General features: G+C 38.6%; 1 protein-coding gene across 1 annotated transcript; it reads left to right on the top strand.

Annotated features, from left to right (window-relative positions):
• The first annotated feature begins 352 nt into the window (after positions 1–352).
• On the top strand, positions 353–23,290 carry LOC116300020 (uncharacterized). The gene is made up of 27 exons (XM_089027533.1): positions 353–2,128; positions 3,669–5,454; positions 6,870–7,021; positions 8,299–8,439; positions 8,616–8,686; positions 9,025–9,121; positions 9,563–9,670; positions 10,113–10,211; positions 10,777–10,845; positions 11,424–11,516; positions 11,893–11,967; positions 13,384–13,510; positions 14,366–14,518; positions 15,345–15,412; positions 15,770–15,911; positions 16,165–16,241; positions 16,445–16,570; positions 16,864–16,910; positions 17,914–18,007; positions 18,586–18,723; positions 19,053–19,187; positions 19,641–19,689; positions 20,595–20,683; positions 20,858–20,912; positions 21,038–21,123; positions 21,592–21,723; positions 22,220–23,290. Exons 1-27 carry the CDS (start codon positions 611–613, stop codon positions 22,301–22,303), a joined length of 5,811 nt encoding a protein of 1,936 aa, XP_088883659.1. The 5' UTR covers positions 353–610; the 3' UTR covers positions 22,304–23,290.
• The last annotated feature ends 1,851 nt before the right edge of the window (positions 23,291–25,141 follow it).

The following is a 25,141-nucleotide window of genomic DNA, read 5'->3' as shown; positions in this document are numbered from 1 at the left end:
AAATTGGTGAACTTTGGTAAAATTCATTCTTCAAGCCCACACCAGTATCTTTACCGACCCCTCCAACATCTCATCCAGCACCTTTCTGAAAATTTGAGAAGACTGCCTCCATAAAACCTATTTCTACTTAACCTATGACTCCAGCTCTTTTGTAACTGAGTTCTTATTTTAAAAAGTTCTTTCCTTCCATTTTTCTCTTTTTCCTTTCTGTCTTCCATTCTTCCTTCGTTTCTTTATTTTCTTTCACAAGACAGTCTTGGGCGTGTCTCGATTTTGCGGCGGCCCCGCCGCGCCCAGGACAATTTTACATCCGGTGACGTCACACGGCTTGATTTCCTGCGAAGCACAATTTCTTCAGATTTCAAATAACCCTTTTGTTTTAATATTATCATATAATCAAAGGTCACCGCATCTTAATCTCTGAAGAAACACAATCCTTTCTAGTTAACATTCAATATTTTAGGGAGGAAGTTTAATATGCAGGCCATCTTGGAAATATTTGAGCGAGGTTATTCAAAATGGCGGCCACAGTCGACTTCAATGGAAGATTGTTATGTCTTAACTTAAAAGACCAAGGGTTTCTCAAGAAATTTTCTGCAGGATATTATAAATGGATGAACAAAAGATCCCCACTTCGAGCCACGAGAGTGGAGAGCTGGTTTTAGAGAACGAAAACAAAGTTTTGAAGCCACCTCCTCGAAGGAAGAAATCATTAAGGAAGAATAAAATGGATGCAGACAACGCTCGTAGAATTACTGCATCTCACTCTGCAAAAGCTGAAAATGAGCAGTCACAGACTTCATTAGACGATAAAATGGTAAAAGAAGAACCGTTTTCTGTAAATGTCAATAATAATAACAGAAATCCAGCTAATTTAGGGAATAATTTGGACGAGGTTGGCAACCAATGCTTGCAAATTCCTGCACGACAGCCTTCAAATGGTTCCAAAACTGAAAGCAAAATTTCCAAATCTCCAACTCAAAATAAAAGTAATAATGAATGTAAGGAATCGAAAGCTGGAGAAACGCCAGAGTATTTTTCTGGATGCACAATTGCGACGAAAGAGGACGAGGTTTCGAAAATGCAAAAGCGAAATATGAAGGATAATATTAATGAAGACGAGGCAGATGCTGGACAAGATATTGAGATGGGGAATAGAAATGGTTCCTTAAAACCCAAGGCTAAAAATACCGAAACACATAATACAGGAAAAGCAAGGGTAATTCACGATGGTAATAATGGAATCAAGGATCCTTCAAGTAGCGATCAAACGACGAATAAAGCTGTTGTTGTGAGTGAAAATTTTGAAAGTTTTTGCCTGGTTGAAAATGTTGCAAACCCTGGTGAAAATGGAGCTCAAAATGCAACCACAGTTGATCAAGATCCAAAAGAAATATTTCTTCGAAGAAAAGAAGATTATTCAAAAAGCTGTAGTGATTCGGAAGCAAGGACTTCCGGGATTCCAGCACAAACGTCTGAGAAGTTAACTAATCCTAATATTGATAATTTAAATTCCCAAAATAACCGATGTGTGAACACTTTGTCTTGTGATGTTCATAAGGATTCTCTTCATGATCCAAGAATTTTGCATCAAGCTGACAGTAATTTTTCTGGTGCTGATATGAAAGATACAATGCATCAGCTTCAAAGAAATGATAACAATATGTTGTCAAATGATCCAGAACAAAAACTAAAGAATTTAGAAACCAATCAAATGAATGATCAAAATAATACCATACTGAACTTCCAAAATCCTTTGTGTAGAGAATACAATCCCATTATAAAAGCGGATAATGAAAAAGTGTTAAGACAGAAATGTACTGCTTTCTCAGATAATGAAGTTTTGAACCCAGACAGTTTATCATTGTCAATGGATTTGAGAAAAGAGAGCAATGGAAAGAGTCAAGATACTGAGAAAATTGAAGATGGGAAAGTTATTATTCCGTACCAAAACTTAGAGGACAACAACCAGGATAATACTTGCGAAGGGGATTTGGGTGATGACGAGGAGGTGTTCTCATCTGATACAGACAGTGATACTTATTATTCTGATTTTACGAGCTCTGAAGGGGAATACAACATGGAAGATGCTGAGAAGTTGTGGTACATTGATGATGGTGAGAAGGAGGTAATGTTGTTAATTTAGGGAATTTTTCGTTTCAATGTAAAATCAACAATTACCTTAATTCTTGCTTTCAGAAGTTATTTTGGGTTTGGATCTTTTTTTCCTTTATGGAAAAGAAGGAAAACAAACTCTTGTTTCAGAAAGACTTCAACAATCTCTAAACAAACAGGCCATTGTTCTTCCAAAACCTTCAAATTTATTGATACCCTAAAGCAACCTCTGGGCTGATCTAAGTCAGGGCATGGCTAACTCACAGATCAAACCCTGAGACAACCTCTGGGCTGATCTAAGTCAGGGCATGGCTAACTCACAGATCAAACCCTAAAACAACCTGTGTTATGTCTGACTGATAAATGGAACCATGAAAGCTGATCAAAATTAGTGCACAGCTTACTTACAAATTGAATTGGAATTTAACATGAGATTTTTTAGAAGGGGCAAAAACTGTATATGAATCTTTGAATTTCATGGACCACGAAATTCATCTGTGGTGGTGAGTTGCAATGGGTCTTTAAACGATGAACTGGCCGTTATTCCAAGAACAAAACATGAAGCCATTGCACAGGGTTTTGGTGAACATTTTGCCTTGCAATAATTAAGCTCCTAAACCTCCCCTTTAGCGATGATAGAAACATTTAGATATAAATTTTATTATTTTTATTTTGGCATGATTTGTCCTGTCTAAAATTTAAAAAGTCACAAAACTGAGAGTGGGATGCCTGTGTGTTTTTATACACAGGCAACCCAACCATGTCAGAAATCGCAGACCTCTATTTTCATTGATGGTTTTTTTCCAGTAATTTTTAGTTTTTATCTGATATGTTTTTTTATTATATAATCACCAATGAAATATCTATTTTTCTCTATTTCGAAAAATTGATATCTTCACACGTGAAAATAACATGTTATTTTCACGTGTGAATAAAATACCATTGCGATGGCTATTCAAAAATACACGGAAAGAATTGCCTGAAAAAGCCAAAACATACTTCATTGATAATTATATAATAAACAGAATATTACATGGGCGCTTGGAGATACGAAATTTATCTTCTCGTGTTGAAAATCTCTCTCTCGTTCGCTGCGCTGACTCGTGAGAGATCCTTTCAACACTCGAAGATAAATTTCGTATCTCCAAGCGCCCATGTAATATCCTCTATTTATTATATAATTACCGATGAAATATCTATTTTTCTCTATTTCGAAAAATTGATATCTTCACACGTGAAAATAACATGTTATTTTCACGTGTGAAAATAACACCATTGCGATGGCTATTCAAAAATACACGAAAAGAATTGCCTGAAAAAGCCAAAACATACTGTCATTGATAATTATATAATAAACAGAATATTACATGGGCGCTTGAAGATACGAAATTTATCTTCTCGTGTTGAAAATCTCTCACTCGTTCGCTGCGCTCACTTGTGAGAGATCTTTTCAACACTCGAAGATAAATTTCGTATCTCCGCGCGCCCATGTAATATCCTCTATATATTTGCCTTTTTAGTAATATATATTTCTATTATTTTCACGAATATAGGGTAATTATCCTGTTTCCAAAGAAGTAGAACCGGAGTCCATAAAGCAAATTCTCTCTGCCTTCCAAGATACAGAAACAGTAACAGTCACAGACGATACTGACGGCGACAGTCACCATGGAGATGGTAGCCATGGTGACGGTGGTCATGGAAACGAAGCCAGCACAGGGTTGGAGCTCTCGGAAGACCGTGCCCAGTCCCTGAAACGCAAGATAGGTAGTTTTAAAGTTGTCAAAGTCCTGGCGCCAGCTGTAGATATGGTGAATGTTAAGGAGGCTTCTGTTGGCATGGCAACTGATCTCGTTGCTATGGGAACAAAACCTGCCTTGGATACCACAAAAACGGCAGAGATGGCAATCTTGGCTCTTCATAAGGAACATAAACAGAAGCAAGCGACACGGAAGGAACGAGAAAGAGAGAAAAGAAAAATCCGAGAAGTTATTATTAGGGAAAAGACGAGGGAAAAACTTGAAATATCTCGGCCTCGTTCGATTGTTGGAGAGCCTCGTACTCGCTCACGCAGCACTGGAGACCTAGAACAGGCAGGGAAACCAAAACCCCTATTGAAAAAGCGACACTCAATACCAGTTCGAGCGAGAAGCTTAAAACTTCGTCAAGTCTCCGAGTTAGATTTCGACGAAAGGGCAGAATCGGCTCTTTTTGATGGCCACAATACGTACCCACCAGGGGTACTGAAGGGAGGCCTTGTTTCATCCTTGAGGCATTTAGAAGAATCAAGAGAAAGACGTGATAGTGGTACTCCATTAATTAAACAGCCTAGCATCAAACGAGAGAATGTATCCAAGCTTGTGGCAGAAGTGGAACCACAGGGTGGCCGCACGGCGGAAAGTGAAGAATTAATTCTCGAGCAACCAAGTATTTCTTTACAAAAGGTCGAAAATATCGAATCTGAGTCGCCTGGTCAAGCTGGTGAGACTACACCGCTTTATCTACTAGAGCAGCGCCCAAACGCTGTAGATAATCTCACCGCCGTTATACAAGTAGACAGGCTCTCTGAAGAGGAGGCTCCAAATCTACGACGAACTTTGTCAACTGTTAGAGAGGAAAATTCTAGTTTGCTGGAAAATGCGAGTTCGTTTTCCATCTCAAGTCGGGGGAGCTCCATTTCTCAAGATAAAGAAAGTCTAGCTGAAGAAGCCAGTTCAGTCGCAGTTGGAAGCGATACGTCATCAAATAGCAACTTGGAAACCATTGACTCTGAAAACACACCAGATGATACTGTAAAGAAAGTGAAAAAATGGGAATTGAAAAATGAAAACTGGGGAGACGAGAACTCACTAGCCAGTTCTGAAGGGATTGCCATGACAACCCCAATCTCCACTCAAGACGATATTTCTAAACAAGATCATCTACTGTCACAATCAGCTCCGACGACTTTGACCAGTATTTCTAAAACGCCTTTGAGCGACGGCCATAATAAGGAGTCGTATACATCATTGGATAGCGTACAACGCCGACAGATGAATATTACAAGAGCAAAACGAAAATGGCTTTCCCAGAGTGCGGTGGTCACCAGTGGCTTACCCCAGAGTCCAACAGAAGTAAAATTAACAAGTTTTAGGAAGAACGGTGAATTGGATTTACCAGACTCTGGTGCCTCGGATCATCCGAGGTCAAAATCTCCTGGTGAGGAGAAAAGTCATATTAAAGAGAATGCAAAACAGGTGAATTTTGGTGTAGCTCATGACGTCACTCGAGGAGATGCCACGCCGAAGAGGCCACCTAGGAAAGGAAAACTTAGTTCTTCTGCGAGCTTCGCTTCTCCAAGTAAGTTAGATCGCTAAATTTCATAAACAAATCCCAGTGATCTTTATTCAGGGTTCGTGCTACTCCTTGAAAACCTTGAAAAGTCCTTGAATTGAAAACACGTTTTTAAGGGCGCTTGAAAAGCTCTTGAAAATAGGGGAAAACGCCAAAACTCCTGGAATACTCCTTGAATTTAATGCAAACTTGATGTTATTTCTAACTTACCTTTTAATATAAATAACGATTAAAATTGATAGAAGAGTTTCTGGTTGCTTGTTTAGTGGTTGGTCGCGTGTCATGCTCGTTTTTTATTTAAGCTTGTGGCCCCGGCTGAATTAGCTGCACTGTAACATTGAATCAATGTTTAAAACCACATTCTTATACAAAAAATTTTGTCCTTGAAAATCGGCGAAAATTGTGCTTGAAAAGTGCTTAAAAAGTCCTTGAATTTTGTAACGAGAATGTAGCACGAACCCTGTTTATTGTAATGATTGTATGATTGTAATGATAGCGATGACTGTTGTGGGTTCAATTCCCATATGGAACTTAGATTTATTCTGAGTTCCTTTCGTTCGTATCGCTTATCCTATCTATAATACACTCAACATTATTACTCGATTCTGATTGGACAAGAGGAGTACAATTAATTTCCAAATTGTACTCTGTAGAGTCACAATTAAGTTGTTCAATTTTCTTGAGCATGTTATAAACAAAAAATTGCACAATCTTCTCGTACAATTTGGTTTTGAAAGTTCTCAAATTGGACTCGCCTAACAGCTCCAACTTTTAAAATATCACTCGTACCTATAAATTCCGAATTGTACTCGAGATCTTGCGATTTCCTATACTTATTCTTATTGTATACCAAATTCATTTCGAACTGGAGTACCACATGCACGTTATTTGGACCTTTTATTATTTTGGAACAGCTAAGTAAAACTTTGAAGCCTAAAACAAAACAGCAGAAAAACAGGATTGAAAATTAAACTGGTAGTGGAGTACCTCAAGCCACTATCGTAGGACCTCTTTATAACATTTAATCAAAATGTTAAAATATTGTAAAAATTATAAAATGTGGAATACCTCAGGAACAATCTTAGGTCCTCTTCCTGTATGTATGTGTAAGAGGTCCCCATGATTTATCTATTTCTTTCATTTGTGTAGGAACGTATAATGCAGATACCCATTGGAAATTACTTCAATTGTTTTAGTAATTTCATAAAAATATGAGCATATTTGAGTGCCACAGAGACGGTTTTAGGACCTCCACATTTGTCGTATGTTCTATATATTTGTAGGAACAACACTTGCAGATACCAACCCCTAAAAGTAATCCAATCGTTTAGTAATTTCTTAAAATAAAAGCATATGTGGAGTGCCTCAGGAACAGTCTTAGGACCCTCAGATTTATTTTATTCTTTACCATATGTTTGTAGGAACCACACGTGAAACCAAAAAGAAACCAAGGCGTGACAACGTCAAAGAAAGACGTGAGGGAGGCTCTAGGTGGCAAACTTTATCAGGAGCAATTGATTCTGATTGGTTGGCTCGTCTGAGTTCTGCGAATAAACTTCCTACTGAACAAATGGTAATTTAGGTTTCCATCTATGTTCAAACTTAGAATCTTATAGACTGCTATTCATAGATATATGATGGTTGAATGCAAGGCTGACATGGAAGTACAAAAGAAATCACACTTGTTCTCGGTGGAACTTGTGGCATTTCTTTTGTATTTCCATGTTAGCCTCACATGCAAGATATTTTTGAGAAGAGTGCATAGAGTACTCTCTGGTTGATAGCACATGACGGGCAGCGTTAGCCTGTCATTGTAGGCTGGTAATGAGATTCATGAGATTCATTCAGCTGATTGATAGCAAGCAATAGAATATTCTCTGGTTGATTTTACATGACGGGCAGTGTTTGCCTGTATTTGTAGGCTGGTAATGGGATTCATGAGATTCATTCAACTGATTGATACCAAGCAATAGAATATTCTCTGGTTGATAGCACATGACGGGCAGTGTTTGCCTGTATTTGTAGGCTGGTAATGAGATTCATGAGATTCATTCAGCTGATTGATAGCAAGCAATAGAATATTCTCTGGTTGATTTTACATGACGGGCAGTGTTAGCCTGTATTTGTAGGCTGGTAATGGGATTCATGAGATTCATTCAGCTGATTGATACCAAGCAATAGAATACTCTCTGAGTGATAGCACATGACGGGCAGTGTTAGCCTGTATTTGTAGGCTGGTAATGGGATTCATGAGATTCATTCAGCTGATTGATACCAAGCAATAGAATACTCTCTGGTTGATAGCACATGACGGGCAGTGTTTGCCTGTCATTGTAGGCTAGTAATAAGATTCATTCAGCTGATTGATACCAAGCAATAGAATACTCCCTGGTTGATTTCACATGACGGGCAGTGTTTGCCTGTCATTGTAGGCTGGTAATGAGATTCATGAGATTCATTCAGCTGATTGATACCAAGCAATAGACCGTTTTCTCAAGGTTGCGTGCGCATCCAATCTTGACGGGCCACAAAATTGAAAAACGCAAATTCAGTAAAATTGAGAAGCCAGTTTGATATTTAAAGAGTGGAATAATCAATTTTTTGAATTCTTATCGAAAAAAAATTTCCGTCAAGTTCCTTAAATTTGGATGCACACGCAACCTTGAGAAAGCGGTCTATAGAATACTCTCTGGTGGATAACATATGACGGGCAATGTTTGCCTGTCAATGTAGGCTGGTAATGAGATTCATGAGTTTCGTTCAGCCGATTGATAAATACTCTCTGCTTGGTATGTTTTATCATACCCTAAAACCACCTTAATTAATTATTCTTTATTGATTATTGATTAGAGTGATGAAATAATAACCTTAGTAACAGACGCCCTACCTGCGAGCTTCCCAGCCTTTCCTACTGACAAAAGAGCTCAAATAGCCCTGGAATTGTACACCACTGAAAGAACTTATGTGAGAGGCTTGGAGATTGTTATTGAGGTGAGACCAATCAGGAATTACATAGACCCCTCGCACACGTCGGAATGCAGCTCAGTTTGGAGGATATAACAAAAGGGTTCCAGTTGTCAGGAGATTGAAATTCTTTCGTTTTGTCCTGTGACGTCTATTAAGAGGCTGAGAGAGCAAAATTGTTAATATTTTAATTTTGTTTTTAGCTGTTCAAGAACCAGCTGGAGGAGTACTTGGAACCAAAAGAGAAAGTGACAATGTTTTCAAATATAGATGAGTAAGCACTTCTCCCTCCTCCCTCCTCCCTCCTCCCTCCTCCCTCCTCCCTCCTCCCTCCTCCCTCCTCGCTCCTCGCTCCTCCCTTCTCCCTTCTCCTTTCTCGCTCCCTTCTCCCTTCTCCTTCTCCTTCACCTTTTTTCATTCCTCTTATCCTTATCGTTCGTCATTTCTCTCCTCCTCCTCCTTTTGGGTTTACGTACAATGTTTTGACAGAAGCTTATCACGGACGTTTCCGGAACATCGTCCAAAATAAATGTATGGGCTGTTGTTACATGTTTCTACCCCTTTATGAGTTTCTGATTTTGGATAATTTGTTATGTTGCTTTGCTCCTCAAGGATATTCAAGGTGAACAAGGATATTCTTTTCTCGCTATGTGAGAAAGTGAATCACTGGAAGGATACCCAAGTGATAGGAGATGTCTTTGTTGATAATGTATGATAGCTTTTGAAATATACTTATTTATTTGTTGCATTCACCCTATGAAACCCATCAAACTATACATCCACCCTTCATGCATCCATCTTATCCATCTCCATCCATTAATCCCATCCATCCATTAATCCCATCCATCCATTAATCCCATCCATCCATTAATCCCATCCATCCACCCATCCATCCATTAATCCCATCCATCAATCCCACCCATCCATCCATCCATCCATCCATCCATCAATCTTATCCATCCATCCATTAATCCCATCCATACTTTCATCTATCTATCCCATCCATTCATCCATCCATCCATTCATCCATCCATCCATCCCTCCATCCATCCATCAATGCCATCTATCCATTCAACCATCCATCAATCCCATCTATCCATCCATCCCATCCATTTATCCATTTATTCACAATGCGTTCTTTCTCACCCAGGGTGATCGATTCAAAATCTACGCCACGTACTGCAACAACTACGATGCAGCAGAAAATCTGATTAAGCAGAAAATCAAGAAAAAGAAAGAATTCGATGATTTTCTGGAGGTAGTAATAATAGGCCATTTCTTTCTCTCCTTTTCTTATCCTTTAAATGTATTATTAGAAGATTTTCGCAGTGCTAATGATACATGTTCGCAGTGCACACTAGCTCTTCTATACTTCTTACTAAGAAGAGAAAGATGTGCTGTCACTTAGAAAAACAGGAAAAAAGGAAGGAAGGAAAGAAGGAAAGAAGGAAGGAAGGAAAAAAGGAAGGAAGGAAAGAAGGAAGAAAGGAAGGAAAGAAGGAAGGAAAGAAGGAAAGAAGGAAGGAAAGAAGGAAAGAAGGAAAGAAGGAAGGAATGACGGAAGGAAAGAAAGAAGGAAAGAAGGAAGGAAGGAAGGATGGATGAATGGATGGAAGGAAGGAAGAAAGGAACGAACTAGGAAGGAAGGAAGGAATAAAAAAAGAAATAAATATATAACTATTGTGCCTTTTTCCTCGCAGGCTTGTTATAAAAACGTAGTTTGTCAACCTGGTTTGAAACTACCAGCTTATCTGATCACTGTTGTACAGAGAATACCAAGATATCTGCTGCTACTTAGGGTGGGTATCCATGGTGACGGTCATACTTTTACGTTGATGATGTTGAAGCTGATGGTGATACATGATGATGATGGAGATGATGATAGTGATGATGATGATACATTATGGTGATGATGATGATGATGATACACAGGCCTTTTCTGAGTTCGATAAACAGGATGCATTGTGTTCTAGATTCGGTACAAACACCATATATGGCATGATGAACAAAACATGTTTGTACCGTTTCTACGCCACAATCCAGAAAAGTTCTTTAATGGGGATAGTGATGATGATGATGATGATACATGATGATGATGATAAACGTTGATGATGATGATAAATGATGATGATGATACATGATGATACATGATAATGATACATGATGATGATACACGATGATGATACATGATGATGATACCTGATGATGAAGATGATGAAGATACATGCTGATGATAAATGATGATCGTGAAAATGATTGGGATGCCAGGAGGTACCTATCATACAAGATGATTATGATAACGATGATGAGAATGGTTGTGATTATGATGTAAAACGCTTATTCTCCACTCCTAAACTATTTCAGGATCTGATCAAATGTACACCGGCCAATCATCCTGATGCTCGACCAATAAAAGAAGGACTTCGTAAAATGGTATGAGCAATAGATAAGTATAACATAAATACACCTTTTTATATTCGTAAAATGCCGCTGTGTTCCTTGATTGCAGACTCGTTTACTTAGGGCTTGCCTTATTTTAGTGTCTTAATATTCACAAATACCAACGGTAAAGTAAAGAATGCACAACTTCAACAATACGAACACCTTCAAAATCGAGACTAACCCTGAGCAACAGAGAGCTCGAAACTGGAGTATTATCTTGAAGTATGGTTTCCATGTTTCTGTTAGGCTAAAAATGTCACTACAAGCTAAAGGGCCGGTTTAGACGGTAGATTTTCGCCTACAACTATTGTATACAACACGCTCGCGCCATCCTACAACTCGAGTCGCAGCGTGTTAATCAAGCCTACAACTCGCCTACGACGGACGCGAGCGTGTTGTATACGATAGTTGTAGGCGAAAATCTTACCGTCTAAACCGGCCTTAAGAGAAAATGCTTATATTATTTTCTTTTAAGAAAGAAGATACTGGCCGATTTGTTACCCGAGTCCATGCTCGTTTATCTTTATCTCATCCAGCTTCTTTTCTTTTCTTTTCCCCTTTTAATTTAGAACAACATTGCTGAGTACATCAACAACCAACTGCAAGCCGTCCAAGGACAGCGAGCAATGACAGAACTAAGATCCAGAGTAATTGGAATCAAGGTAAGCACCACAGGGTGCCCAATTTGAATAAAAGTGTTAGTACGGTACTTGCGTTGTGCGCTTTTCATTTTTATGACCAGTGGAGGGCATAAGTGGCTGCATGTTAAGGCGCTATTAGCAGCTCTGCAGCTTACGATCATGAGTGAATTGTTAGTGCATGAGTGTTATGCTTCCAAATTGGGATAGGCTGTTGAACCGGGAGACAATCCCCTACACTTATACGAATAGTCCCCCATTTTACTGCAGTTTAAAAAGGATTGGACGACAAGTTTTTATCCGAGAAGACTTAATGTCTAACCATTGAATCGGACTCCCTGTTTAAACACAAGGTTTTCTGATTTTCCTGTGCTTTGGGTTCCCTGTGTGTTTTCTCTAGGCTTTTGAGACGGCTGGCAAATCGCTCATCAAAGAAGGAGAGGTCTACATCATGAGCACGAAGCGAACGTACAAGGTCTGTACTGTACCCTAACTACTTCATGTAAACCGTAAAAGACCTGGGCATGCGCAATAGGCATCGTGAACTTTTGGCGGGAATGACGTCATAGGCGCACAAATATTTGACAATATAATAGATCTCCTATTTGGATGGTGATGATGGCGACAATGATTATGATGGCGATTGCGATGATAACGCAATACGCATGTCACATTACGAGTAAGCCTCTGAGTCAAAAGTGCCACATGGAACAGCGCAACCACACGAAAGTAGTCATCAGAAAAAGACTTCAGACATTGGTTGGTCATAGCAAGGGGTTAATCATTTACGGTCTAGGGGCCGACTAACCTCTCCCTTAGGCTTCGGTCGAGCTTCCTGATCAGTCACTGGATAGCGGTGTCGGGGCCGAAATCTCCGGCATAGCCGTAAATGCTTCGCGCTGCCATACTGCGCTTCAGCACTGGGTCTGGAGGTATGGTCCTTTTTCGTAAATTAAAAAAATATATAAAACTTTGAGGATGGTGAAGGTAATGAGTGATGGCGTTGTTGGTAATGATGATGGTAGTGTTGGTGATAGTGATGATGATAACGTTGACGGTGATGTCGTCGGTGATTGTGAGGATGATGATAATGTTGGTAATGATGGTGATGATGTTGACGATGATGATGGTGATGATGATGTTGGATGATGATGTTGAATGATGATGATGACGGTGATGGTGTTGGTGATGATAGTGATGATGTTGATGATGATGACGGTGATGATGACGTTGAATGATGATGGTGATGATGATGATGTTGAATGATAATGATGATGGTCATGATGTTGTTGAATGATGATGATGGGGGTGATGATAATGTTGAATGATGATGATGGTGGTGGTGATGATGATGTTGACGATGATGATGGTGATAATGATGTTGAATGATGATGATGGTGATGATGATGTTGAATGATGCTGTGATGATGATGATGTTGCTTGTGCTGATGTTACTGTGCATGTTGATGGTGATGATGTGTGTGATGTGGTGTTCTGGTGATGTGATGTGTGTCTGTGGATGATGATGTTGGATGTGCTGTGGTTGATGATGATGGTGATCTGATGTGTGTGATGATGATGGTGATGTGATGTGTGTTGATGTGTGGTGTGATTGATGATCTGTTGAATGATGATGGTGATGTGTGTTGCTGCTGGTGCTGCTGGTGATGTGTTGATGTGTGCATGCTGTGTTGCTGATGTGGTGTGCTGATGTTGCTGCTGATGGTGTGCTGCTGTTGGATGATGATGGTGATGATGATGATGTTGGAGGATGATGATGTTGAATGATGATGATGACATGTTGACAATAAATGACTGTGATCATAATGACCAGGAAACCCTTTCCTTGACAGTTCTAAATAACAATGCTCAATATTTTGTTCTGTTTCAGTGTCTTCTCTTCAATGACATGGTAGTCTTTGCGGCCAAGAATGTCAACAAACGCAGTGAGGTCGAGCTTACGTTAGAACTAGAATCTGTCTGGGTGGCTGACCTAGAGGATAACGATCCACAAACCAGTGAGTTATAATTATGATCATCATCATCATCATCATCACAAGTAGCAGCAGCGGCAGTAGCACTATTATCATTACCATCATATCATCATCAGCAGCAACAGCGGCAGTAGTACCATCATCACCATCATCATCACCATCATGATCATGATCATCATCACCATCATCACCATCATCATCACCATCATCACTATCATCATCACCATCATCATCATCATCACCATCATCATCACCATCATCATCATCATGTCATCAGCAGCACCACCACCATCATCAGTAGCAGCAGCAACACCACCACCATCAGTAGCAGCAGCAACAGCGGCAGTAGCACCATCATAAGCAGTAGCAGTATCAGCAGCGGCATAAGCACTATTATCATTACCATCATCAGCAGTAGCACCATCACAATCATCAGAATCTTTATCATCAACAAATTATTTATCATCATCATCAAAATCTTCAATAACATCATCACCATCATCATCACGTACTATGATCATCATTCTCACGAATTCCACCGTTATAACGATTACTATCTATCATTATTATTATCATCTTCTATCTCGTGACGGGGCATTATTTAAATCGTGTCTTTGCTCTTTTCATCAATTTATTCTCGGTTTACTCGGCTTAAGGGAAGCATGGGTGGCCTAGCGGTGCGAGCGCTCGCCTCTCATCAACGAGACCCGAGTTCAAGTCCCGCCGGGCTCGGTGTTGTATATGAGTAGAGCTGTTTGTTGATCTCCTGTAATTCGAGGGTTTTCCGGGTTCTCCGGTTTTCCTCCCTCCGCCCTTAGCCACTGGCTATTAATTTCTACCCTCGTGAAAAAAGGACGTTTTTTTTACCTCTCCAACCAGGCAAAGAAGATGCCATCGAGCTGTACACCCCGGAGCGATCCTATACGATGTACACAGGAACAAGGAACGAGAAGAAACACTGGTTACAGAAACTAAGAACCGCCATTGCTATCCGCCTGCATGGAGAGATGGCTACAGACAGCAGTGAAATAGGTATATATTTCCATTTCAGACCATGTGTCATTCCCTTGAGTAGTATTTCTTTCTTTACTAAGAATGCTTTTCAGCTATGGTGCAATGTTTTCCCATTTCAGACCATGTGTCATTCCCTTGAGTATTATTTCTTTCTTTACTAGGAATGCTTTTCAGCTATGGTGCAATGTTTTCCCATTTCAGACCATGTGTCATTCCCTTGAGTATTATTTCTTTCTTTACTAGGAATGCTTTTCAGCTATGGTGCGATGTTTTCCCATTTCAGACCATGTGTCATTCCCTTGAGTAGTATTTCTTTCTTTACTAGCAATGCTTTTCAGCTATGATGCAATGTTTCCCATTTCAGACCATGTGTCATTCCCTTGAATATTATTTCTTTATTTACTAGCAGTGCTTTTCAGCTATGGTGCAATGTTTTCACACTTCAGACCATGTTTCATTCCCTTGAGTCAGTATTATTTCTTTCTTTACTAGGAATGCTTTTCAGCTATGGTGCAATGTTTTCCCATTTCGGACCATGTGTCATTCCCTTGAGTTTTATTTCTTTCTTTACTAGCAATGCTTTTCAGCTATGGTGCAATGTTTTCCCATTTCAGACCATGTGTCATTCCCTTGAGTATTATTTCTTTCTTTAATAGGAATGCTTTTCAGCTATGGTGTAATGTTTTCCCATTTCAGACCATGTTTCATTCCCTTGAATATTATTTCTTTCTTTACTAGGAACGCTTTTCAGCTATGGTGCAATGTTTTCCTATTTTATACGACTTGTCATTCCCTTCCATCTCTCATTTATTCCACTCATTCTCATTCATTTCTTTTTTTCCAGAGCACCGGAAGTCAGCGTTCACATATAAGGATGGCAGAATCTATTGTGGAACATTTGTTGACGCAAAGGTATAGTATTGGGATACCTTGTTAATGCTCGGCCGTATCCTGAAACTGTTGTAGATCTATCCATCATAATTGTCGTTCTGATCAGCCTACAATGACATTCAGACACTGCCCGTCATGTGCTATCAACCAGAAAGTATTATATTTGGTATCATTCAGCTGAATGAATCTCATGAATCTTAATACCAGCCAAAAGAATGCCCATCATGTGCTTTCAACTATAGGGCATCCTAATGCTCGGTAACAATCAGCTGAAATAATCTCATTACCAGCCTACAATGACAGGCTAACACTGCCCGTCATGTGCTATCAACCATAAAACAATGTAATTTGTTTTTGTATATTATTTTTTCATCGTAGCGACACGGGCACGGTGTTGTAGCATGGCAGAACAGAACTCGATACGTTGGGAACTTCGAAGACGATGAGCGCAATGGTATCGGTGAACTGACGTACAGCACGGGCGAGAAGTACAACGGTGAATGGCTCGATGATAAACAGCGTAAGTATTTACGGCCATCCTCAATCATACGCGCCCTCAAGCGATTTTTTCTATCGCGACGAAGGTTTTTGTGGACGTCAATCACAAGGCGATTCCATAACATTGTCAGTAAACACAAAGCTATAAGGACACGTGCCTAGAATGTCATGGAAACGCCGGGTTTCCTCCCTACAAAAAACCTAACAAGCTACATTCACGCAACGCCTTTACGCTTGAAGTACGGGTCTGAATATTTCTGTGGATTTGTTTCCAGATGGAGTTGGCACTCTTACTTATCCCAATAACGATATCTATACCGGAGAGTGGCAGAGAGGGAAAATGAACGGAAAGGTATGTGTAAGACTACAGAAAAAATCCACTTTTCCCGCCTTCTTAGACGCGTGTACCATTTTTTGGAAGAAAAAGTTTCCCGCTCTTTTTAAATTTTTTTTTGACCATTAGCAAACGAATTTCTGTTGCATTCTTTTCTCTTTTCTTCCAAGTATTCGACTTTTTATTTCGCTATTGTTGAAGATATCTCCGTGTTCTTTCAGGGATTGATTAACTTCAGCAATGAGGATGTTCTTGATGGAGAGTTCGTCGATAATGAAGTGTGCGGTATCGCGAGATTGAACTGTGTTAATGGATTGACTTATGAAGGGACATGGAAAAACAGTAAGGTAAGTAAAGAAAAAGAGAGGAAAGCTAGAATGAAAATGAAGGAAGAATGAGGGAAATAAGGAAAGGATGGAAGGAAGGAAGGAAGGAAGGATGCCATAATGTATCAAATATCAAGCAACTTAGGAAGTCGAACTAAAGAACGTGAGGGCTTTCAAATAGGGGTCTCACAGCTTCCGTGTTGTAGGGCACAAGCGATGAAAAGTTTTTGCATAACATTTTTTTTGTGTTGAAGAAGATTATAAGTAGTCAGTTTCAAAGATACTGATTTTCTGTTTGTAATCTTCGTTGACAGAAACATGGAAAAGGAAGATTGATTAAACCTAATGGAGATACTTATGAGTATGTTAACGCTAATAAATTATTTATTGATATATTTATTATTACTATTGCTTAAAAATATCACTATCCATATTTATCACTAACACTGTTATTGTCATCATTATCCTAACGTATCATTATCACCACTTTCGTCAAATCGATCATTGTCATCATCACAATCATCAACACCATCGTTATTATCACCATCATTACCGCCATCATCATTATCACTATCATTATCACCACCAACATCATCATCACCGTTCTTGTCATTGGGATTATCATCATCATTATCATATATCACTACCATCATCTTCACGACTGTGAAAAGCTCAGTGCCGTAAGCGTGACGTGCCGTGACGTGATACTTTCTAGAATTTTAATTGGCTGATTTTATTCACGCGCAATATGATTGGTCTAAAAGCGCCGTGATCATGGCGTGACCGTGTCCTTGCCGTGTTTATGGCGTGTTCCGGGTATTTGATTGGATAGAGAGTAAATTCTCGTGCAATGTGATTTGTCTGGCGTATCCCTTTGCTGTGTCACGACCGTGTTCGTGCCGTGAACTTTTCACAGTCATACGAAAACTGCACTATATCACCATCATCACCATCATCATTATCATATATCACCATCATCACCATCATCATTATCATATATCACCATCATCACCATCATCATTATCATATATCACCATCATCACCATCATCATTATCATATATCACCATCATCACCATCATTATCATATATCACCATCATCACCATCATCATTATCATATATCACCACGATCATCACCATCATCATTATCATATATCACCATTCTCACCATCATCATCACTATCATATATCACCATCATCATTATCATATATCACCATCATCACCATCGTCATTACCATATATCACCATCATCACCATCATCATCACTATCATCATCATCATCATCAACATCATCACTGAATAATCATCATTGGCATCATCATAATGTTTTATATCGCCATTCATATTCTCAACTCTGTTTTCAGAGGTGACTTTTCCAATGATCGCATGATGGGTTTTGGGACAATGACGTATGCAAGCAATAAAGCAACGTATGAAGGACAATGGGAGAACAACCAGGTAAGATACACTATATCCACGCACCATATCCTACATGCTGTCCATAAACAATGTATATCTTTGTCTTTACTAAAAAAAAGAACTTGTTATAGAGGTGTTGCACCATCACATACAGCTTGGGCTTCCTGTGGTTAGATGGCAGAACAATAAAATCCTTCTGCTCTCGGGAAATGACTTCTTTCTCATGTAAAACAATTGTATTGTTCCTGCCATCTAACATGGGTGCCGTCACGTGGTGGTGCAAAACCTCTATTGCTATTTACAACAGCAAGTACAACAGTGGCGCAGCTCAACGGGGTCAAACTTAAGGAAATGAGAAGGCGCCACTTGTAGCCGCTATACAGTCCATATATGAACCTGGAGCACATCTCTAACCAGTTTGAATTAGTTAGGGTTGGTTTGAGAGGAGGGGCAAAAAGATGGAGGGGCTGAAAAAATCCTCAGAGTCAGAAAGAGAACCAACCAACTCACCTCACATGGGGTGACTGGGATTCGAACCCCGGACCTCAGAGGTGAGAGGCGAGCCTTTTATCACCATGCCTTCTTACTCCCCATGCTGATCAATCTTTGTGTTATAGCGTCATGGTACAGGAGTCTACACGGCACCGGATGGCACACGATATGAAGGAGAATGGAGATGTGACCACATGTCGGGGCGGGGGAAAATGTTGTATCCGAATGGAGAGAGGTACGAAGGATCCTGGTACCGAGATATGGTAAGTACGTTAATCTATCGATTCCCTGAAACAACCTCTGGGCTGATCAAAGTCAGGGCATGGCTAACTCACAGATCAAACCCTGAAACAAGTTCTGGGCTGGTTAAAGTCAGGACATGACTAATTCACAGATGGAATATTCTTTCAAGGGGAAAAAATTGAACATTCGTACAGATTCTATTGTTAAAATACTCAATCATGATTGGCTAATTTGTATGACAATTTGTCAAAGTAGCCTTGGTTGGTGTGGTCACACTTTAACGTCTTTGTCTTAGTGTTGTTGTTTTCCTTTCCCTAAATGTTTTTTTATTATTTCATTTGTCGTTTAGCGTTTCGGCAAAGGCATCCTCCGTTGCCAGGAAGGAGTCTACGAAGGAAAATTCGAGTACAATGTTCGCCATGGTATTGGTTCATTGCGCTACAGTGACAATTCTGAATATGAGGGGGAATGGCAACATGACCAGGTAATAATTAACTGGTAAAAACTGTACCAGAGTTGACCAGGAAATAATGGTTCTACATAGAGAAGAAACTTGGTAAAATACAGTGAATAAAAAACTTGAAAACATCGACTCAAGTCAGCTTTCATTGACCAGGAACAATTGTTTCCTGGTCACTGAAAGTTGAGCTTGATAAAATACAGTAAATGTATGAAAAAATCAAATTCATCCTCAACTTGGAACCATTGTTTCCTGGTCACTGAAGTGAATTCAGGAAAGGTCTATTGCTACAAGTAGAGGCTGAGCTTGATAAAATACAGTAAATGTATGAACACATCAAGTCTATCCTCAACTTGGAACCATTGTTTCCTGTTCACTGAAGTGAATTCAGGAAAGGTCTATAGCTACAAGTAGAGACTGAGCTTGATAAAATACAATCAATGAGATTTAAAGAATTTGCCTGGTTTTTGTTTTCAGCGTCATGGCCAGGGAAAGATGATCTATGCAGATTCTAGTGTCTATGAAGGTAAGTTTTGCCTGCTTGTTCAAGTATTACAGTTAACTAGCAAGTCTGTTTTCTTTGGGGGGAGGGGAGAGTAGGGGCCAGTTAGCACTTGTAACACCAGCCTGAGTATAACAAGCAAATGCAGACTTTTAGCAGCAGTTGTCTTTTCACAAACCTGTACAAGTTACTGATGCTTGTGTTGCAATTGTGAACCATGTAATTATGTCTGGGTTAAACAAACAAGGTGCATTCTAGTTTACTTTGGGTACAAAGGTTTTTTGTTTATCTTATAGGTGTGGTTTGTACCCAAGTTAGACCTCAATGCTCCTTTTTGGTCTTGTATAAAAAAAAGTAAAAATGGTGCATTCTGGTCTACTTTGTGTACAAAGGTTTTTCTTTTATCTTATAGGTGTTGTTTGTACCCAAGTTAGAACTCAATACATCTTTTTGGTCTCGTATAGAGAAAATGAAAAAATGGTGCATTGTGCCTTATATGATGGTGTTTTTTCTATTCGAGCTAGACAATTCACCTTTTGGGTCCTGTATACAACTATTTCAAAAAAGGTTGAATACTGAATACTGCATACTGAATAGTGCATTCCAAGACCAAAGGGCATTGTCGGTCTCGTTAATTTGAAATAAAAAGTAAATATACAGCAATTAACTCTCTACATGTAGTTAGTATATTGTTTCAGATGGAATACACTAAAAATAGAATAAATAATTATTATTAATCCTACTTTAGCAATGTCACTATGACCCACAATGCATTTTGGTCTCGGAATGCACTATTCTGTATGCAGTATTCAGTATTCAACCTTTTTTGAAATAGCTTTAAAACACTCAACGTGGTGAATTCTGGTCGAGCTTGGAATGAAACAACTTCACCTTAATTGATGCCCATTGTTTTTTTTATGAACCAATAGGAAATTGGATGCTTGGGTTACGTAATGGGCGTGGCAAGATGACCTTCTCAAATGGAGCAACGTACGAGGGAAACTGGGACCTAGGCAGTGTAAGTATTGTAGTTGTAACGTGTCTGAGATTAGGTTACTTTGTTGAAATGGTTGACATGTTGGTTGATATAACAAAACCTTTAGGGGGGAGGTTTGGGGAGTGGTTACAACCGAAGGCTTCCCATACCGTGTTATTTCAGGCTGAATTTATAATAAAACGTTTTTTTACGTAGGAGCACGGGCCTGATGGCGTCTTCATTGACGCTGCCAACAGCTACAGCTATGAAGGTAATATTGAATTGGCAGGGGATAATAACCTGATTGACTGACCAACCGACTGACCGACTGACCGACTGACCGACTGACCGACTGACTGATGACTGACTGATTCACTGATTATTTGTCATTATCAGGTGGATGGGAGTATGGCTGTAAGCAAGGACAGGGAGTCGAGAGAACAAGTACAGGAACATATGAAGGAGACTTCAAAGCAAACATGGTGGGTGTATTAATTCTTGATAGTCTTGAGTGTATTTAAATTTATGTGGAAAATTCCTTGTGTAAATTACAATTAGATTATTGGACAAGGAAAATTCCGAGGACTGACAAAATTGGATAGAATTTTTCGAGTCTAATTATTTCTTGATTGGGGTCATGAAATCCCACTACCTATTAATTATATAGCTGCCTAATTTTAATTAAAATACCCTATCAACGAGAACTGTCCAATTAAGAAAATAAATACCTATATGGGATTAATGAGAAGCTGTATAATTATTATTGTTATTATTATTATTATTATTATTATTATTATTATTATTATTATTTGTGAATATTCTGAAACTGAAATGAGTCTGTAATCAAGGAACACAACGGTCTGAGTTACATATAGGTCCATCGATGAGGTACTCTTTTTATGAGGTTGGAGATTGGATTGTTTTTTTAAAAATAAAACACATTCTTTTAGCGCCATGGAAAAGGAGTTGAGACCCTATTGGGTGGCATAGTATATGAAGGGCACTGGAGAGACAATAGAAAAGTTGGTGAAGTAATACGAAGAAAAAGATGGGGAGAAACTGAGACGACTACGGAAATACAGGTAATCTGGCATGATTAGTTATCATCGCCATCATCACCATCATCATGAATCACCATCATAGCATCTTCTTCAATCATCATCGCCATCATCATCATCATTATCAATCATCACCATCACTTGCATCATCTTCAATCATCACCATCACTTGCATCATCTTCAATCATCACCATCACATTGTCATCATCACCATCACCACCATAATCATCATCTTCATCATTAATCATAACCATCACTAGCATCATCTTCAATCGTCATCATCATCTCCACCATTATCATCATCGCCATCATTATTATCCTCATACCATCAACATCACCATCGTCATCATCATCACCATCATCATCATTATCATCATACCATCACCATCATCATCATCACCATCACCATCATCATTATCATCATACCATCATCATCATCACCATCATCATCATTATCACCTTCACCCCATCTTCGTATTACAATTCATTAATATAAAATCTATATACTGTTTATTTACAGTATTGGAAGGAAGGACAGTTACTAAACAAAGATGAAACCATAGCACCCGATCTGCCTTTTATCCAAAGGATCACCAACAAATAAACACTCATTGGCTACGAACACTCCTTCAAAGATGCAATATCAACATGCAAAACGTTGTTCTCTATTGCCGAATGAATTCGTTGATCCTAAACAGATAAGTCAACCTTAATGATCGAAAAAGTTTGTCGGTCACAAAAATCCTGGGCTCCTGAATTTCATTTGAAATTTGAGAGTCAATTTTTAAAATTATTTTCTAAGAAAATTGTAAATTTCTTTTTTACACTACTTTCTTTAAGAATGGTAGAGTACTACGAATATGTTTCCATTAAATGCTTTATGTAATGTTTTTCAACTGAAATATTAAGGATATCGACGTATTCAGTTTAGGCATGGCTGAAAAGCATTCCTAGTAAAGAAAGTAGTGATACTCAAGGGAATGACACATGGTCTGAAATGGAAAACATTGTACCATAGTTGAAAAGCATTCCTAGTAAAAAAGTAATAATACTCAAGGGACACATGGTCTGAAATGGCAAAACATTGTACCATAGCTGAACAGCATTTCTAGTAAAGAAAGAAATAATTCTCAAGGGAATAACATGGTCTGAAATGGGAAAACATTGCACCATAGCTGATATAATTCCTAGTAAAGAAAGAAATAATACTCAAGGGAATGACACATGGTCTGAAATGGGAAAAAAACATTGCAAGATTGCTGATATAATTCCTAGTAAAGAAAGAAATAATACTAAAGGAAATGACACGTGATCTGAAAGTGAAGGGATCTTTTCTCACATACCGGTGTAATTATTTTTATTTTATATCGTACCTAAGAATGAATAATATTTTTGAAGGGGTTTGTTTAGAAGATCAGTTACAGTTGCATATCGACAATTATTTAACGGCAATTAGCTAGCATCACCAAATCATTAAATGATTAATATATACAAACAGGTCATAATGTGTAATTATATTACATAGACTGATACATGTGTTTATAAAGCTGTAAAAACTGTAGAAAATAAATGATTGTTAACTGATGACAAATGCTTTGCCAAGTCTCCAAACAGAAGATTAGAACCCAGAGCAAAGACAACAAAGTTTGGAATCAGTTTTAATGGTTAGAGGTTAAGTGGAGGAGCGAATGTTTAAAAAAAATCTATTTCTTTGTACCATCTTGTAGGGCGAACAAGGATTTAAGAAGGGGGAGAGGGGCCTTGAACTCAACGACATGAAGGACAGGAGTTCCCCAGGGTTCAAAGGTTGGTCCACTGAAAAATATAGAATTTGGGACTTTGAGAATTGCGACTGTTAGTAATTAGTTTTGGGGCTATTTACGAGAAACCTAATTAGGATGTTGTTTTGAATTACGGTGACCATGGATACCTGCACGAAATGGAACATTCTAAAACACTACGTTGTTTACCGAGTCTTCGTTGAAAGTTTGGGATCACTTCCAAAGAAGCCTCTTAAAATTTGGGCTTACAAGACAAGTTCAATTTTTTTATTTTGCTAATTAAATTTGCTTTTTTCTCTCAAAAAACTGATTTATCCCAGACTTTAATTCATTTACGACGCGTCAACGCGTGCTGTGACCTAATCTCATAATTAGTAAAGCGTTCTACTTCATTCATTGTTTTTTGCACAAATTATTTTTTGCGGATACGAAAATGTTTGCATCCACACGCAGCGTAATAGTACCTTTTTTTCGTAATTAACTCTTTTTTTTTTTTTTTTGACATTTGAAAATAAAATATTTAGGCCCCGTCCACACGTATCCGTTTTCGTAAAATTTGCGGATTCGGACACAAAAATTTGCGGAAACTTGTTGTGGACGCAACCCTTATCCGCAAAAAGAATGTGCGGATATAAAAATTTCCGGATACGTGTGGACGGAGCCATTGATTACACTCCTTTTCATCTAGCGCCTTCATTTATTATTCGTGTTCACATTTTTGATCACGATCTCTTTTTAGTCTGAGGAAAGAAATATTTTACACTGTATCAGAACATTCCTCTCTGTTTCTTTTGACACCACGGGTGATAATTAGTACCTTTTTTTCGTAATTAACTCTTTTTTTTTTTTTTTTTTTTTTTTTTTTGACATTTGAAAATAAAATATTTAGGCCCCGTCCACACGTATCCGTTTTCGTAAAATTTGCGGACACTTGTTGTGGACGCAACCCGTATCCGTAAAAAAAAAATTGCGGATACAAAAATTTGCGGATACGTGTGGACGGGGCCTATATCAGGCTTTTTATAAGCCCCCTTTACGCTGGCGATTTTTGGGGCAATTTTCGAGGAATGACCTCGTCCGAAATTATTTTCAATGTTGCTAAACAGCCATATTATCGAAAACCAGAGTTCGGCTATGTTAACTTTTATCTTGACGTTTTTTACCCAAACAGTACACTAGAAGTAAAGTTTTTTTTTTTTTTTTTGTTTTTTTTTTTTGTTTTTGTTTTAGTTTTGTTTTGTTTTGTTTTGTTTTGTTTTGTTTTGTTGTTTTGTTTTTTTTGAGCTTCTCGATTTTAAATTCTTGTAAAAGAAATAAAAGTGACTAATTAATTAATTAATTAATTTTTGAGCTTCTCGATTTTAGAAGAAGGTTCTTGCAAATTTTTGTGTCCGAATCCGCAAATTTTACGAAAACGGATACGTGTGGACGGTGAAAACGATTCGAATACGCTGCGTGTGGACGCAAACATTTTCGTATCCGCAAAAGATAATTTGCGGATACAAAAATTTCCGGATACGTGTGGACGGGGCATTAGAAGAAGATTCTTGCTCATTATACGAAGCACGATGTGTTGTAAATGTTTTTTGAAAAAACCGAATTTTTTTAAAAAGCCGAAAAAAACCTCATGTATGGAACAAGTCTACCATTCTTGCTCATTG

The sequence above is a fragment of the Actinia tenebrosa genome, unplaced genomic scaffold, assembly GCF_029948245.1.
Source record: "Actinia tenebrosa isolate PJP-AT-01 unplaced genomic scaffold, QUT_ActTen_1.0 PGA_scaffold0__85_contigs__length_37466705, whole genome shotgun sequence".
NCBI lineage: Eukaryota > Metazoa > Cnidaria > Anthozoa > Actiniaria > Actiniidae > Actinia > Actinia tenebrosa.
Note: the sequence above shows the minus strand (reverse complement) of the source record. Positions and strands in the feature narration are given on the sequence as shown.

Excerpts from the sequence above, each read along its gene's own strand:
- LOC116300020 (XM_089027533.1), top strand. The coding sequence starts at position 611 with ATGGATGAACAAAAGATCCCCACTTCGAGCCACGAGAGTGGAGAGCTG. Across the intron at positions 10,846-11,423 it reads AAGAAGGACTTCGTAAAATG|AACAACATTGCTGAGTACAT; the intron begins GTATGAGCAATA and ends CTTTTAATTTAG. Across the intron at positions 19,188-19,640 it reads GGGAATGGCAACATGACCAG|CGTCATGGCCAGGGAAAGAT; the intron begins GTAATAATTAAC and ends TTTTGTTTTCAG.